At 40.7% G+C, this 18,004-nt stretch overlaps 1 protein-coding gene across 5 annotated transcripts in view; it reads right to left on the bottom strand.

Annotated features, from left to right (window-relative positions):
* CD244 (CD244 molecule) overlaps positions 1–18,004 on the bottom strand; it is a 34,684-nt gene that overhangs the window by 5,018 nt on the left and 11,662 nt on the right. For 2 of the 5 annotated variants that reach the window (XM_081491651.1, XM_081491654.1), the window contains 5 exons: positions 6,004–6,342; positions 5,639–5,914; positions 4,086–4,190; positions 3,552–3,619; positions 1,308–1,361 (listed from right to left, as the gene is read on the bottom strand). In XM_081491651.1, the coding sequence (XP_081347777.1) occupies positions 1,308–1,361; positions 3,552–3,619; positions 4,086–4,190; positions 5,639–5,914; positions 6,004–6,342 (842 nt within the window). Of the gene's footprint in view, positions 1–1,307; positions 1,362–3,551; positions 3,620–4,085; positions 4,191–5,638; positions 5,930–6,003; positions 6,343–18,004 lie in introns of all 5 variants that reach the window. The other 3 variants (XM_081491653.1, XM_081491655.1, XM_081491656.1) reach the window with 3 other exon arrangements.

Below are 18,004 nucleotides of genomic sequence, written 5' to 3'. Positions count from 1 at the left end.
TTTGACATCATGCCTTCCCTCTCTGGACCTGAACCAGGTGTTCTCAAAGGCAGGTAACCATCCTCTTTTTGCTCAGAGGAGAAATCTCATTCTCATCAGCATCTCAGTCTGAGAGGAGATCTTCTCTTGCATTTATTTAAATTCCTCTTGTTATAATTCAAAGTGGCTAAAGCCAGAAATTGTCCTTACATCTCTCTTTGACACCCTCTGACCCACTATCAGCAGATCACATCATCTTAAGGGGAACAAGAGAAAGCAACACCCAGCTTGGGAATTCCAGAGTGGCTCTGAGTGGTTGGGTGCCTCCCTGCCTCCTTTCCTCTTTCTCTTCCATTTCTCTCCTCTCTTCCCTCCCTGCATTGCCTCTCCTTGCCCTCTTCCCTTTCCCTTTCTTCTCTTCCTTCTTTTCTTGATCTTCCTCTGAAGCTTATCACCATCCCCTAAGAGTTTTCTTTGCCCTGCAGCCTAGCCACAAAGCTAAAGAGTTTGTTGCTTGAAGTCTTAGCTTTAAAAAAAAAAAAAAAAAAAAGTCATTTTTATCAGACATTTTTAATCACTGGCCACCAGGAGGCAGCATTTCTTTTGAAAAAGATCCCCCAATCTGGGTTATCAATAGTCATTTTAGTCGTCAATATTAGAGGTTGCTTCTCTAGTCTATGAACAAAGTCCTACAATCCCAAAATGTTAAAGATGAAGTAGGTAGAGGTAGAGAGAAGACTTGAAAATCATTTGGCTCAGCTTTGTCACAACAGAGCTATGTGGCCTTGAGCACGTTCAGTTAAACTTTGAGTCTGTTTCCTCATCTACGAAATGAGGTTTCTATTAGACCCATTTCATGAGGTTGTTTTGTGAGATTCAATAAGAAAATGGCAAGTTACGTGCTTAGTAAATGTTATTATTAAGTCATAATTAGATAAAAGAACAACACAGATGCAATCTCTCCTGAAAACAGGTATAGTTAAGGGCGAGAATACAAAGTACCAAGTCCCCAAGTACTGGGAGCATCAGGAAGAGAAAACAGAAGTTGAGTCCCCTGACAAGCTTCCTCCTCCCAATGGACCACCCTTGCTACCAAGCATGGAAGAGAAGAGAATGTCTGTGTCAGATGTCCAGCCCTGTTCAGCTGTCTAGACATTCCAGAACCGCACTTATCTATATAAACAATGTAATGCAACTGAGGCCAAACTGTCTTCCATACTCCAGGAGCACCAAGGTCTTACTCTGCCATTCAAGGGTGTGAGTTTCTAGGGTGGCATAGGAAACCCCATGGATAGGCATGAAATGGATTCTAGAAACCAGAGTGGTACCTGGGGCTGGATTGTGGAGTAGATGGTATTCCCTTCTCCAGGGGGTTTCTGCTCCTGCACAAAAGATAGTAAAGGGACATATGGTGACATGAGCAGACAGCTGTGTCTGTCTGGACTTGAATTGACTGGGGAGAAACAATAAGAGAAGGGGCTCCGGGGAGCATGGGAAGGAGGTGGTCCCTTGCATATCTCAGGATGGGGACAGATACTCACCCTGCAGCAGTTAGTGTCAGGAGTGAGAAACCATCCAGATGTGAAAGCATTGCAAGTGATCCTGCCCAAGGGAGTCTCCTGTAACTTGCTTTACTTTGGTAACTTAGAAACTTGCCTTTGCTGACTTTCTGATTAAATTTGCAATGTAATTATTGACAATGGGCTGAGCTTTGGGTGGGGCTCTAATCTGAGCCTTACCTATTAAGAAGCAGCTTCCCTGGGGGCTCAGATGATAAAGAATCTGCCAACAATGCAGGAGACCCAGGTTCAATCCCTGGGTCGGAAAGATCCCCTAGAGAAGAAAATGGCAACCCACTCCAAAGGACACAAATGTAGGGACCCTAATTGTTCCAAATCCCCTTCTCTAGACCCAGCTTTGGTGGCCATCTTGCCCTCGGCCTTAATCCAGCCCCGTGTGCAGCTGTGATGCTGAGTGGAGCCCTGGCCAAGGCCCAGTGCAGGGGGCACACTCCCTTCCTTCTTCCCTCTTCAGTCCTGCCCCACAGGAGATTGGAGCTTGTGGCATTTCATGATGCCCTGAGTACATACTGCCAGGTTTGGCTCTGGGGGAGAGTCCATGGAGCCCATTACAGTCCATTAGACAAGGAACAAACTGAACTCCCCAGAAGCAGGAAGGCACTGAGAGAAGCAGAGAAACATCAGCCATCCTTGGAGGCTAGACTTGTGAGCATCTGGCAAGAAACAGAAATTTATGCTTTTCTCTTCAGTCCAGACCTGACTGAAGTATCTCCAGAAAGGCCAAAGCCAAGACCACGTGAAGCTTGAGATATAAGCCTTCAAGCAGAACCTTGGGGACACTAGGGACAGGCCGTGGAGAGAGGGGGCCACAGAAGGAAAAAGACCTGAGTCAGAAGCAGAGTAACAGACTTCCATCCCCAACAGATCTCTTTTACTCTCAATAGTTACTTTCCCCTGTGTTCTCCTTTTACCTAATTTAAAGTCATCTTTATTCTGCTGGGGAAGAAAGGCTATTTTTACTGAGTATTTGGGCATCAGTGACTGTTGGAAGATGCACTTGCCCCCAGGAACTTGTACCAGCATACAGAAGTGATGGGAGAAACAGTCTCCTGCAGTTTTTCATGCCCAATTATTCCAAGGAAATAGGCCAGGGGAGCTGCTCTAATTCCAAATTCCCTAATTCCAAAGCCTAGACCTTTAGGAAGCTGCTTCTCTGTTCTGTGAGGCCTCATAGGGCCTCACACTGGTCACCAGGAGGGGTCCCACTGCTATGACTTCCTCTTGAAGTGAAGCATCAGGAATGGGAGTAGGAAGAGGGCCCTTCCTCCCTACACCCATCACCCTTCCCTCCTGGCATTTCAGCTGGTCACTGCCTTTCCCCAAGGCCTGTCACCACATCCTGCCCTGCTCAGGGGCCGCGTAGCCCCCTGCAGTTTCCTCCTCTCTGACACCCCTGGATGACAGGCAGAGTTGGCCACAGCCAGCAGATACTGACTGACCAGAGAGGTTCCCGGAGGAGCTAACCTTTGCCCTAACCTGGTCACTCTCTAGCACCTCAGGCAGACTCAGGCATCTTCTTCCAGAAATACTGTGAGCATAGATCACGGAGTCAGCTATGAAACTGCTGTGCTTTGGCTAGTCAGGCTGGCATCCTTCCCAGCCTGGGCAATGATTAAGGACTCACAAAAGTCAACTCAGATTTGCAAGGACCTAAGAATCTGTGGTCAGACACAAAATGCAAGCAGGTTGGACTCTTCCTGGAGCTTAACCTGGCTGGTGAGACTGGGCAGAAATGAGGATACCAGGGCACCATCCCTTCCCAGCAGGTACAATTCTGCACCAAGATCCCCTTCTGCTTCCTTTGTCTTCTCTGCCCCCTTATTTTCCTCTTCTCCTCCACAGCCAGAGCTAAGAGGCTAATGGAGAAAAGATATATGGGGAGGACCGAGGACAATTGTCTGGTCCTCACTCTCCCCCTGTCCAGAATGGCCATCCTCCAAAAAATATCTCTCAGACTAGCTGAGAGAAATCCCAGGCCCTAGCGTGTCATACGTGATTCCTCCTGGTTTGCAGGTTGTTGACATCTTCATAGATTGTCAGAACTTCTTCTGGGACTGTCCCTGTTAGAGGAGGGAAGCAAAGAAAAGAGCTGCAGAGATCTCCAGAGGATGTCCTATCCAGGCTTCCACTTCTGGCAGTCCCACCTCCATCCCAGATGACTAAGACCTTGAGAAAAGTTCTAGAAAGGAGGCAGGTTACTGTTCTTCCCAGGATCTGAAAAGCACAGTGGCAGCAACCTCACCTGACATACCTATTCTATCAGGCCAGGCAGACTGCAGGCAAATTTGCACATTGGGGAACAGGCTGTAGGTGTCCAGCAGCTACCCCAGAGGGCAAGAACAGAAAGAGGGCCCAGCAGCCACTGCCACCCCTCCCCCAGCCATACACACACACACACACACACACACACACATACACACACACACACACCGCCCAATGCCCCCAAGGAAAGTATGTACTGGGCACCCAGGCACATGCCACTGTGGATGTCAAATCAGGCGATACATGTAGGGACTCTGCACTTACGTGACTGCTTCCTCTTCCTCCTCCACACATAGCAGGTGATGGCGCCCAGGAACACTGCCATGAGGAGAATCATGATGCTCACCAAAATGAACAGAAAGGTGAAATCTGAGGGATATGGAAGACATGAGTCTTGAGTGCTAAGCCCTCTCTCTTCTCCCTCCCCCTCTGTCTGCTACAGAATCTGTTTCAGAACCCCACTCCTCTCTCAGGTGGCTGAATTCACCTTGTGAATTCACCATCAAAGTGGTCTCCCTGCTCATTCGAGTGACCTCCCTTGAGTGATGCTAAGATCATGGGTATTAGTATCTCACAGACCTGGCTCCATTCTAACTCTATAGACTCTGTGCTCTTGGATAATGTCCTTAGCCTCTCTGAGCCTGTTTTCTCACTTAGAGAAAGGAAATAATGTTATCTACACATGAGGGTTAATTATGACTTTAATATATGTAAAACATCTTTCACGGCAAATGTTACACCCATTCATTCTTTTGTTTTTAACTCAACAAACATTTGTTGGACACCTACTATGTGCCAGGCAAGTCTTCCACTTCACCTTCTGTTATTCCTGCCTTCCCTGCTCTTCTTCATACAAATTTTAACACTTGTGTCACAAATGTAGCCTGATACATAACCCAACCAACATGGGAAGGGAAATAAATTAATGTTGCAGGTGCCAGCTGACTAGGCTCTTTACCAACATTATCTTAATCTTAGCAGCACTTCTATGAGATACTTATTATTATCATCCCTAGTTTACTCAAAAGAAAAACTGAGGTTCAGAGATATAATGAATCAGCTTGAGATCAAAGAGCTAGTGAATGATGAAGCCATGGCTGGATGAACAAAACTCCAGTGTCCTTGCCACTCCACATTCCTTCAGCTTGTTTCTTTTTTGCTCACGAGTGTTTAGTTTGTTGCTGCATTTGGTTAGAAGTTCCTTGAGGATGGGGACAGCAGGATTTTTCCTGTGTCCCCTATGCTGATGGCACATTAAGTCTTTGTTTATATAATGAAAAGTGGTGTAAACTTAACTCAGGAAAAAAAAACTTAACTCAGGTTAACTCTTAGAATGAACATAAGCAAAAAAAGAAAAAAACAAGAACTCTTTTAGTACCCCCAAGATCATCCTGATGACCACATGACCCAGAGTACAGTGTACAGCATAGTTACCTCTTGGGAAACTATATGGCTTGGGGGAGTTATCACTCAGGAGGAGGAAGGAGGTCTCCATCAGTCTCTCAGAAAAAGAATGTAATGATCAGCATCCACGTCAGGGCAGTGACTCATCAAACAACTAAGCATTCCCTATATGAAGGAGAAACTCACATCTCCCGGAAGGAAGATCTTTATGGTGATAAAATTCTTCCCCAACCAAGACATCCCTGGTTTTACAGGGACTGTATACCTAGAGGCCAAGGCTTACCTGGGGAAGGGCTGCAAAGCTCTGTGGGAGTCAGTCAAGGGATCTCATAACCAAGTCTCCTTTACACATGAGCCTGGTTGTGGGGTCCCACACCTTCAGCCCCTCTTATAGCCCAAATTGCTCCACTTACCTTGGTGGTAACTCTGACAGCCCTGCGTTAGTTGGAGGCTGTGGTTTGCCCAACTGACTGGATTGCTGACATTGCAGGTATATAAGTGCAAACCATTGACATCAACAGACTCCTCCAGTTCTGTGAGGTTCCCAGGTGTCTGTATCAGCTCAGTCCCTCTATACCAAGCATAGCTCACATCACCACCTCTGGCGACTGAGCAGGACAGAGTCACTCGACATATGTCCCCATCCAGGACCTTCCACTTCTCCACCAGATGGGGCTTCTCAACACGATCTAGAAGCAGAGATTCTGATCAGAAAGATGCTGGAAATACAAGCCCTGCAAGAGTTACAGGGGCAAGATGAGCTGTTCTGAGGACTCACCAAATATAGAAACCTGGAACTTGTGTGTCCAAAACTTCCCAGAGTGACTGGTGACCTCCAGGATGTAGAGGCCACTGTCCTGTTGCTGAGCTGCCTCGATGAGAAGAGTGAAGTCTTTGCTTGTAAAATTGAGTCTTTTGTTGAAAAAATTTGAAGGCTGACTCAAAGTTTCCCTTGCTTTGATCAAGCCAGAATTATTGCTCCAAGACCATATCAAATAACTACTTGAATTTGAGAATGATTGCATCTTCCATTTAACAGAATATACATTTGTTTGTAAGCTGGGGGGCCGTAACCAGACAGGTTCTCCTGAGATTCCAACCACACGATCAGCAGAACCTAGGAATTACAGGAAAGAGAACCCATGCTGGAGCTGGAAGAAAGGGTATCAAGCCTGAGCAATGTGGATTGTTGGATGTGACCTCCTTTAAACAAAGAGGATGGAAATGCATATGAAGAGCCCAGAGTCTAAGAAAACCTGAACGTCTGTCTCCCTTATCTGCCTCCCCTACCCCATGCTCTGTGCCCTCATTTGAAGAGCCCACAAACCAGTAATAATAGTGAAAATCTCTTGAGTACTTATTATGGGACAAGAAGATTTTAAACACTTTACATATTTTTACTTTTTCACTTTACAATGACTCGAAAAGGGTCTTATCCCCATTTTAGAGATGAGGAAACTGAGTTAGAAAAAACTTAAAAGTAGTTGGACCAAGTTACACAGAGAAAGATGAATCTAAAATCCAGTCAATTTGGCTTTAGAGGACAAATCCTTAACCAGCATGTTTTAAATATTATATATGAAGTCACTCTTTCCCTGTAGTGCTGAGGTAAGCAACAGTGGCCAGCAGTGACTGCCGGAAATTCTTTTTTTTTTTTAATTTTTATTTTTAATTGGAGGATAATTGCTTTACAATACTGTGTTGGTTTCTGCCATGTATCAACATGTATCAGTCATAGGTATACATATATGTCCCCTTCCTCTTGAACCTCCCTCCCATCTCCCATCCCATCTCACCTAAGTTGTTAACAGAGCACCTGGTTTGAGGTCCTTGTGTCCTACAGCAAATTCTCACAATCTATTTTACATATGGTAATGTATATGTTTTAATGTTACTCTTTCAATTCATCCCTTCTTCTCCTTCCCCCACTGTGTCCACAAGTCTGTTCTCTATGTCTGCATCTCCATTAATGCTCTGCAAATAAGTTCATCAGTTTCATCTTTCTAGATTTCATATACATGTGTTAATATGTGTTTTTCTCTTTCTGACATACTTAACTCTATAACAGGTTCTGGGTTCATCTACCTCATTAGCACTGACTCAGATGTGTTCCTTTTTATGGCTGAGTAATATTCCACTGTATATATGCACCACAACTTCTTTACCCATTTATCTGTTGATGGACATCTAGGTTGCTCCCGTGTCTTAGCTATTGTAAATAGTTCTGCAGTGAATATGTGTACATGTGTCTTTTTCAATTATGGTTTCATATGACCAGAACCAGTAAGGTTAACTCCCCAAGCTGAACTCATGGCTCCCTCATCTGTCCTCCCATAGAATTAGATTCATAATCCTTTCTTTTAGCACTTTGTAAAAGTGTTCATTTTAGGGCTGTGATCATTATTCATTAATGTTTGCCAGTTTTTTTGTTACCAGAAGTATCCACAGGATTATTCCATAGAAAACAAATCAAGAGAGAAAAATAAAACTGTACTACCAAAGCATATCCCAGTACATCTCTCCCAAAGGACCAAGAAGGGGGCTAATGACCATGGGAGTGTGACATAGAGCTGCTTGTCATTGCCTATGCTAGAGCACTCCACTGCAATCAAGGTAAACAAGTGGAAATTCCTGTGACCATTTTTGTCAGGGAAGCTATGTAGTATGGCCCAGTGGATGCAGGAAGTTTAAAAGCCTATCTGAGTGGGTTTAAAAAGATCAAGGAGAATTTGGAGGAGAGAACAGAAGATGGAGGTAGTTATATAAACATATTTTTTCAAATGGAGGACATTGAGAATAGAGCAATGGAGAGAGATTTCTAGATCTCCACATGCATTATAAATATTAACTCCTGACAGACCGGTTCCAAATAGGAAAAGGAGTACGTCAAGGCTGTATATTGTCACCCTGCTTATTTAACTTATATGCAGAGTACATTATGAGAAATGCTGGGCTGGAGGAAACACAAGCTGGAATCAAGATTGCCAGGAGAAATATCAATAACCTCAGATATGCAGATGACACCACCCTTATGGCAGAAAGTGAAGAAGAACTAAAGAGCCTCTTGATGAAAGTGAAAGAGGAGAGTGAAAAAGTTGGCTTAAAGCTCAACGTTCAGAAAACTAAGATCATGGCATCTGGTCCCATCACTTCATGGGAAATAGATGGGGAAACAGTGGAAACAGTGTCAGACTTTATTTTTCGGGGCTCCAAAATCACTGCAGATGGTGATTGCAGCCATGAAATTAAAAGACGCTTACTCCTTGGAAGGAAAGTTATGGCCAACCTAGATAGCATATTGAAAAGCAGAGACATTACTCTGCCAACAAAGGTCTGTCTAGTCAAGGCTATGGTTTTTCCAGTGGTCATGTATGGATGTGAGTGTTGGACGGTGAAGAAAGCTGAGCGCCGAAGAATTGATGCTTTTGAACTGTGTTGTTGGAGAAGACTCTTGAGAGTCCCTTGGACTGCAAGAAGATCCAACCAGTCTGTCCTAAAGGAGATCAGTGCTGAGTGTTCATTGGAAGGACTGATGGTGAAGCTGAAACTCCAATACTTTGGCCACCTCATGCGAAGAGTTGACTCATTGGAAAAGGCCCTAATGCTGGGAAGGATTGGGGGCAGGAGGAGAAGGGGACAACAGAGGATGAGATGGCTGGATGGCATCACCGACTCGATGGACATGAGTTTGGGTAAACTCTGGGAGTTGGTGATAGACAGGGAGGCCTGGCATGCTGCGATTCCTGGGGTCGCAGAGTCAGACACGACTGAGCGACTGAACTGAACTGAACCATACATTCACACTGGCGTTTTCTCAAGAGACTAAGTAAATAATTAAATGACTTGTAATTACTATTTGGTGAATATAATATGTTTCTCTGATTTGACACTCCTAAAAGTAAAACACATGGAGTTCCTATTCATATTCTTATGACTTGAACTGGCTCTGCTCATTACCAAACCAAAAGCAGAGACTATGCTATACATCTCTCTGACTTTGTCTCTTGAGATCTTGCCACTATCTAAAGATCTTGACAACAAAGGTGAACAGTAAAATAATTACTAAACCTATAAAAAGGACATGCACTGTACTCACCAATTATGTAGTCTTTACTGAGTCCCTACTGTACCCAGGGCCCTAAAAAGGCAGAGCCTCTTCATGAATATGATTCTTGATGCCAGAGAATTTACGATCTGGAAATAGAACATGCTTTCATTCTGCAGCATACACTTAAACATTGAGACTAATAATCATCTAAGCAATTCTAATTCCAATAATGGAAGACCAGATTAAGACATGCTAGCCAGTGCTTCCACTGAGAATAACTAGAAAAATGGGCAAAGTATAAAAACATGTTGTTAACACCATCAGAGAGCTAATAAATTTGTATAAAGTTATAGGTTCAAGATCTATAAGAAGGAAATTCAGAGAAGTGAGACCAGCATTTTTGACTCCTACCCATTAGAGGCATCTTCTGAGCCATAAAAAGCAGCTGAAAGGCTGAGAAGCTGAGCAGAGTTTACAGTAAACTCAAGGATCTAAAAGAACATGGAGTTGAGGAACATCTTGATAGGAAGTGGGTACACCTAAAATTCATCATATTTGGGGTTGGTACCACAAAGAGGTACATGGTAAAATAAGGGTGAATAAGGAATAGGCCAGCTCTCATAGAGATTAAAGCCCAATTTTGAATAATGTCAACCCTGGATTGGATTAACATTATAAAAAATCTCCAGTATTTCTAATCTAGCTGCCTACTACAGACAAATATAAATTATTCCTATAGAAAAATAACAAAAGCAGGCAAATTAAATATTTCTAAAATTTTTCATACAAAAGTGTCAAAAATGAAATAAAAAATAAACAGACATAAGAAGAAGAAACATGTCCATAAGCCAAGAGAACTAGGCCCAGGGGACATTTAGATAATAACGTTATCAATCGTTAAGTTTTAAAGCAATTTTGTTTAACATGTTTAAGGAAATAAAATATGCCTGAGAATTATAGCAAAGAATAAGTGTGATAGAAAGCAAAAGTAGCCATGCTTTCTGCAATGTGGTTTGTAGCTCCTTCCAACATCAAGAGATAGAGTTCACTTTCCCATCTCTTGTAACCAGGCTGGCCTTCTGAAGAGAATGCAGCAAAAATTAGGTTCTGTTAGTTCTAAGCCTAGATCTACAGAGGCATTGCACATGCCTCTTGGAATGTGCCTTACATGTTCTCTTGAAACCTGTCTAGCTGACATATAAACAAGACTCAGCCTTCTGGAGGATGAGAGATCACATGGGGCAAGCTGAGGCCATCTTAGATAGCCATCCCCAGCCAACCTGGCAGCTGACCGTATTTGCATAAATGGTGCAAGCTGAAATGAAAAGAATAACTCAGTTGAGCCCAGCTGAGCTGCCAGTTAGTGGAACCATTGACTAAATAAGTGGTGGTTGTTTTAAACTACTAAGATTGGAGGTGCTTCATTATACAGCAATAATTACCTGAAAAAATGAATTTTTTGAGAGCCAAATGAAAATTAGCCAACTCATTAGAAAAGACCCTGATGCTGGGAAATATTGAAGACAGGAGGAGAAGGGGACGACAGAGGACGAGATGGTTAGGACGAGATGGTTGGATGGAATCACTGACTCAATGGACATGAGTCTGAGCAAGCTCTGGGAGATGGTAAATGACAGGGAAGCCTGCCATGCTGCAGTCCATGGGGTTACAAAGAGTCAGACATGACTGAGTGATTGAACAACAGCAAAAATGAAAATTGTAGAAATAAAGTATAAAATAACTGAAAATTTGACTCAAATGAGAACTTTTCTGAATACAACAGTATGAAACTGTTTGAAACTGTTGAAACAGTATGAAACTGTTTCTTTTTTCACATAAAGAAAAAATGAGAAGAACAAACATATGGAGACTAAACAATGTGCTCCTAAAAAGCCAATGGGTCAACAATGAAATCAAAAAAGAAATCAGTAAAAGCCTGATAGACAAATGAAAATGAAAACATAACCTTACAAACATTATAACCTCATGAGAGAACCTTATGAGCTATCAAATATAATAATATCATAACCTTGTGAGTTAACAAACATAACCTTATGAGATGCAGCAAAAGCACTTCTAAGAGGGGAGTTCATAGCAATATAGGCCCACCTCAAAAAATTAGAACAATCACAACCAAGCTACCTATAGCCTAAAAGAATTAGAAAAAGAAGAACAAAAAAAATCCAGAGTCAGCTTAAGAAAGAAAATAAAGGAGATCAGAGAGGAAATAAATAAAATAGAGATCAAAAAACAATAGAAAAGATCAATAAGTCCAAGAGCCCTAGTCAGGCTCACCAAGAAGAAAAAAGAGAGGGATCCAAATAAACAAAATAAGAAATGCAAGAGAAGACATTTTAACCAGTGAAACCACACACACACACAAAAAATTTAAACTGAGAATACAATGAATAGTTATATGCAAGCAAGGTGGACAAACTGGAAGAAATTAACAAGTTTCTAAAAACATATAGCCAACTAAAACTGAGTCAAGAAGAAACAGACCATTTAACTGTGAAATAGAATCTGTAAGTGGATAGAATCTGTAATTTAACAAAACTCCCTGCAAACAAAAATCCAAGACTGGACAGCTTTACTAAGGAATTCTACCAAACATACCAAAAAGAACTTATACCTATCCTTCTCAAACTATTCCAAAAAATTTAAGAGGAGAAAACATCCCCAAATTTATTCTACAAAACCACCATCATCCTGATACCAAAATCAGACAAAGACACTACAACAAAAGAAAATTACAGGCCAATATCTTTAATGAAAATAGATGCAAAAATCCTTAATACAATATTAGCAGACTGAGTCCAACATTACATAAAAAGGGATCATACACTATGACCAAGTTGCTTTCATTCCAGGGTCACGAGAATGGTTCAACATACATAAATCAATCAATGTGATACACCACATTCATACGAGGAAAGACAAAACCACATGATTATCTCAATAGACACAGGAAATGCATTTGACAGAATTCAACATCCATTCATGATATTAAAAAAAAAAAAACCCTTACCAAACTGGTTATAGAGGGACTATATCTCAACATAATAAAAGTCATTTATGACAAAGCTATAGTAACATAATACTCAATGGTGAAAACCTGAAAGCCTTCCCACTAAAATCTGGAATAAGACAAAAATGCCGACTTTCACCACTTCTATTCAATATGGTATTGGAAGTCCTAGACACAGCAATCCAACAAGAAAAAGAAATAAAAGCTATCCAAATTGGAAAGAAAGATGTAAGATTGTTATTATATGCAGATGACAAAATACTATATGTAGAAAACCCAAAGACTCCACACAAAAACAACTAGAAGTAACAGATGAATTCAGCAAGGTAACAGAATACAAGATTAATACAGAGAAATCAGTTACATTTCATTACACTAACAATGAAACATCAGAAAGGGAATGTAAAAAAGAAAAAAACAATACCTTTTAAAATCACTCCCCAAAACAAAAAAAATTACTTAGGAATAAACCTGACCAAAGAGGTAAAAGACTTGTATGCTGAGAACTATAAAACATTAATAAAGGAAATTAAAGATGATTTCAAGAAATGGAAAGATATCTCATACTCTTGGATTAGAATAATTAATATTGTTAAACTGGGCATATTACCCAAAGCAATTTATAGATTTAATACAATCCCTGCCAAATTACTCTTGACACTTTTCACCAAACTAGAACAAATAATCTTAAAATTTATATGGAATCATAAAAAACCCAGAATAGCCAAAGCAATATTCAAGAAAAAGAACAAAGCAGGAGGTATAACTTTCCCACGTTTCAGATAAACACGACAGAGCTACAGTAAGCAGAACAGTGTGGTACTGGCACAAAAACAGACATATGGATCAATGGAACAGACTAGAAAGCCCAGAAATAAATCTACATATCTTCAGTCAATTAATCTTCAACAAAGATGGCAAGAATACAGAATGAGAAAAAGACAACTTCTTCAGTCAGTGGTACTGGGAAATTTTGACAGTTGAATATAAATCAGTAAAGTTAGAACACACCCTCACACCATGCACATCAGAGCAGTCTCCACTCAGATGGGGGTTAGTGGGTTAGAGAAGGGGAGTCAGGCTCTGCCACATGGATTGACTCTTCCTTTAACAAATGATTTCTCTGTAGCAGGCAAGGCTGTCTGATAGCATTTTACCCACAGTAGAACTTCTTCTAAAATTGAAGTTAGTCCTTTCAAACCCTGCTGCTGCTTAATCAACTAAGTTTATGTAATAATCTGAATCCTTTGTTGTCATTTTAACAATTAATTGCATTCACCATCTTATATGAGTGCAGTTTGTGGCAACCCAAAACAATTGCAATAATGACATCAAAGGTCACTGATCACTGATCATCATTACAAATATGATAGTAATGAAAACATTTGAAATATTGAGGGAATTACCCAAATGTGACAAGGAGACACAAAGTGAGCAAATGCTGCTGCTGGGAAAATGGATCTAATAGACTTGTGTGACACAGGGTTGACGTAAACCTTCAATTTATAAAAAACTCAATGACTGCAAAGCGCAATAACATGAAGTTCAGTAAAATGAGGTATGCCTGTTTATAATTGACAACCCAACAAAAACTGGCAGAAGACTGGGGCGGACACTTGACAAAAAACTGATACCCAGTTGGTAAAAAAGCAGCAAAAAGATCCCCAAATTGTTGGTTATCAGAAAATGATGAGACTACTATATCTGCACCAAGATGGCTAAAAGACTGAAAATTCCAAGTGTTCACAGGGATGAGATGCAATTGAGGCTCTCATTTATTGCTAGGGAGAGTGCAAATTGGCACAATCACTTTGGAAAACTGACAATATCTTTTAAAACTAAAGTTACATATGCCCTATGGCCGAGAAGAATTTGTGAATACTCAAGAAAAGGTATACAAGAATGCTCATAATGGCTTTATTCATAATAATTCAAGAAGGGGGAAAATCCCCAATATCAGTCACCATTAACTGAGTAAATACATCATGTTATATTCATATAATGGAAAATTACACAGCAATGAAAAAGAATAAACTACTCTACAAGCAAAAATGTGGATGGATCTTATCAGCATGGTTATTAATGTTTTACTTCTTGAGATGGGTGGTGGTTGCATGTACATACATATGTAAAAGTTCATCTACATGTAAAAGGATGAAATTAGAATATTCCCTAACACCATATATTAGAATAAACTCAAAATGGATTAAAGACCTAAATGTAAGGCCAGATATTATAAAACTCAGAGGATAACATAAGCAGAACACTCTCTGACATAAACCACAGCAAGATCTTTTTTCACCCACCACCTAAAGTAATGAAAACATAAAATAAAAATAAATAAATGGGACCCAACCAAACTTAAAAGCTTTTGCACAGCAAAGGAAACCATAAACAAGACAAATGAAAATCCTCAGGATGGGAGAAAATATTTGCAAATGAAGCAACTGACAAGGGATTAATCTCCAAAATATTAAAACATTGTTTAATATCAAAAGAACAATCCAATCAATAATGTGTGGAAACCCTAAATAGACATTTCTGCAAAGAAAACATACAGTTGGACAATAAACACATGAAAAGATGCTAAACATCATTAATAATTAAGAGAAACACAAATCAAAACTATAATGAGTTACCACCTCACACTGGTCAGAATGGCCATCATCAAAATATCTACAAACAATAAATCCTGGAGAGGATGTGGAGAAAAGGAAATCCTCTTATATTGTTGGTGGGAATGTGGTTTGGTGTAGCCGCTATGAAGAATGGTATGAAGGTTCTTAATAGAGTTGCCATGTGACCCAGCAATCCCACTTCTGTGCATATACCTGAGAAAACCATAATTCCAAAAGATACATGCGCCCAGTGTTTACTGAAGCACTGTTTGCAACAGTCAGAATATGGAAGCAAACTAAATGTCCATCAGCAGAGGAATGGATAAAGAGGATGAGGCATGTATATACAATGCAGTACTACTCAGCCATCAAAAGGAATGAAATTGCTCTATTTGGACAGACAGCGCAGATGTGGATGGACCTAGAGACTGTCATACAGAGTGAAGTAAGTTAGAAAGAAAAAAACAAATATCATATACTAACACATATACTAACACATTTCACATATATGTGAAATCTAGAACCTATTTGCAAAGCAGGAGACACAGAAGTAGAGAACCAATGTATGGACACTAAACAGGGAAGGGAGGGAGGAATGAACTGGGAGATTGGGACTGACACACACACACTATTGATACTATGTATAAAACAGATAACTCATGAGAGCCTTCTGTAGAGCACAGGGAACTCTATTCAGTGTCTGTGGTGACCAAATGGGAAGGAAATAAAAAAAGGGGGGAGGGAATATATTCTTATGGCTGATTCACTTTGCTGCACAGCAGAAAATAATATAACATTGTAATATAAATTTTTTAAAGTTCATCAAGCTGTTTGCTTAAATTTTTTGTATATTACTATATCTTATATTTTGATAAAATATTAAAAAAGGAGTAATTACTACCCCTCAGGGAGCTGTTTTGGTCATTTAACTAAGTCATATGTACTTTGATAAGAGCAAAGTGTGATATTGCCACTTGTGGAAACATTACCAGAGCAAGAGTGGAAAAACAGATTTCTAAATCTCCTTTTAGCTAATTATTAGAAAAGTCTTCCTGATACTTAACTCAAATGACAACCAGAAATCAGTGGATCGGAAACTTTCACAGGTGAAACAGACTAGAAAGTAGGCTAGGTAAATTTACAGATTGATGAAGATTTCCTAAACCCATGTTCCAGGTATAAGAATCAGTGAGCTCCTTTGAGGCAATGAGAAGACTATTCACTCCTGTATTCAACAAGTATTTATTGAATATTCTCTATGTGTCAGACATTGTTCTAGGGAAGATATGTTAATCTCAACTCTTGATCTTTGGGGCCTGTTAACTCCTTGTTGCAGGGGACGGGGAGATGGCCTGTGAATCATAAGGATATGTAATATCATCCCTGGCCTCTGCCCACTAGATGCCAGCACCCCTGCCCCAGTCGTGACAACAACAACAAAAAATGTTTTAGACATTTCCAATTGTCCCTTGGGGAACAAAATTGAGAACCACTGTTCAGGGACATTGAACTAGAAAAGTGAGCAAGAGAGACAAGATCCCTGTACTCATGAAGCTTACACTTCAGTTGGGTTATACACCATAAATAAGAGAAAAATGAAACAAGATCCTTTCAGAGAAGCATAAGTGCCACGAAAGTAGTTTTAAAAGATAATGTAACAGAATAATTGGTAGATTCATGGCCAGAGAAGGTGACATTTGAGCTAAGAAATGAAAGATATGAAGAATTCAACCGGGAGGAGAGCTATAGAAAAAGCATTCCAAGGAGGAAGAACCACAGCTTCAAGGGCCCTCTGGGGACAGGGAATCAAGCAGAAGTTGCAGCCCTTAGGCAGAATATTAGAGATAGAATTAAGAGAGATGGAAATACATATATATCATAAGTCTTAATTTTCTAGAAACAGGACATCACCTTCACAGACTATGGAAGCAGGAGACAATTTTTTTAAAATATTACATCCAAGAGATTATCCCAGGCAAGTAGGGTTGGGGAGAATCGTGAACAGAATGGTATAGGGAAAGATGGAAATGCACCCGGTACATAACAAGCAAGTGCTAAAGGAAGGGCTTCCCAGGTGGCTCAGTGGTAAAGAATCCATCTGCCAGTGCAGGAGACAGAAGAGACACAGGTTTGATCCCTGGGTGGGAAAGATCCCCTGGAGAAGGGCATGGCAACCCACTCCAGTATTCTTGTCTGGAGAATCCCATGGGCAGAAGAAACTGGCAGGTTACAGTCCAGAGGGTCACAAAGAGTCAGACATGACTGAAGCAACTGAGCACACACGCAAGGTAGTAAAGAACTCAGACTGCAGATGGCTCTTGAGTATTCCATGGGTGGTAACTCCAAGAGCAATAATAAAAGCCAAGTTTTGGACTTTCCTGGTGGTCCAGTGGTTAAGAGTTCACCTCCCAGTGCAGGGAATGTGGGTTTGACCCCTGGTTGGGGAACTAAGATCTCACATGCCATAGGGCAATTAATGGGCCACAACTAGAGAAACCCAGGAGCCACAAGGAAGGACCTCACATACCTCAACTAAGACCCGATGCAGCCAAAAAAAAACAAGTTTAAGGGCTCTCAAGGACGGGTTCCAGAAGTCCTTGATACAAAACCAAAATTTATAGAGCAGGGCATGATTTTAAATAAGGTATGAAAGCCAAATAGTAAGAAGAGAACAGGACCAAAACAGAAGCATGTAAGGATAATATGGAAGCTGTGAAGAGCCACAGCTACTAGCACATGCATGAAAGCAGCTTACTGGCCCAAAGCCAGAGAAGAAGTTCAGCCAATACACCAAAGAAAGCTCTCTAGGTTGCTCAGAGCTGGCATCTATTATGATTATTGTTGCTCATATCGTATCTGCAAGTAGATATTTGCAATATCACTATTTTACAGAATAGGATTATTAAGGGCACTGGGCAAAGACATAAAAGAAAAGTTATAATCTCTGTTTTACTATGCATACAGTCTAGAGGAATATAGACCTAAAATAACCAAAGACTTGATATGAGCTGTGCTACGGGGGTATGCCCAAGGTGCGACACAAGCATAAGGAAAGCATGCATTATTTTTCCCTGGGGCATTAAGA

The sequence above is a fragment of the Giraffa tippelskirchi genome, chromosome 5 (genome assembly GCF_054371585.1).
Source record: "Giraffa tippelskirchi isolate mGirTip1 chromosome 5, T2T-mGirTip1v1.2.pri, whole genome shotgun sequence".
Lineage (NCBI taxonomy): Eukaryota > Metazoa > Chordata > Mammalia > Artiodactyla > Giraffidae > Giraffa > Giraffa tippelskirchi.
The sequence above is the reverse complement of the archived record's forward strand: the minus strand, read 5'-3'. Positions and strand labels throughout refer to the sequence as shown.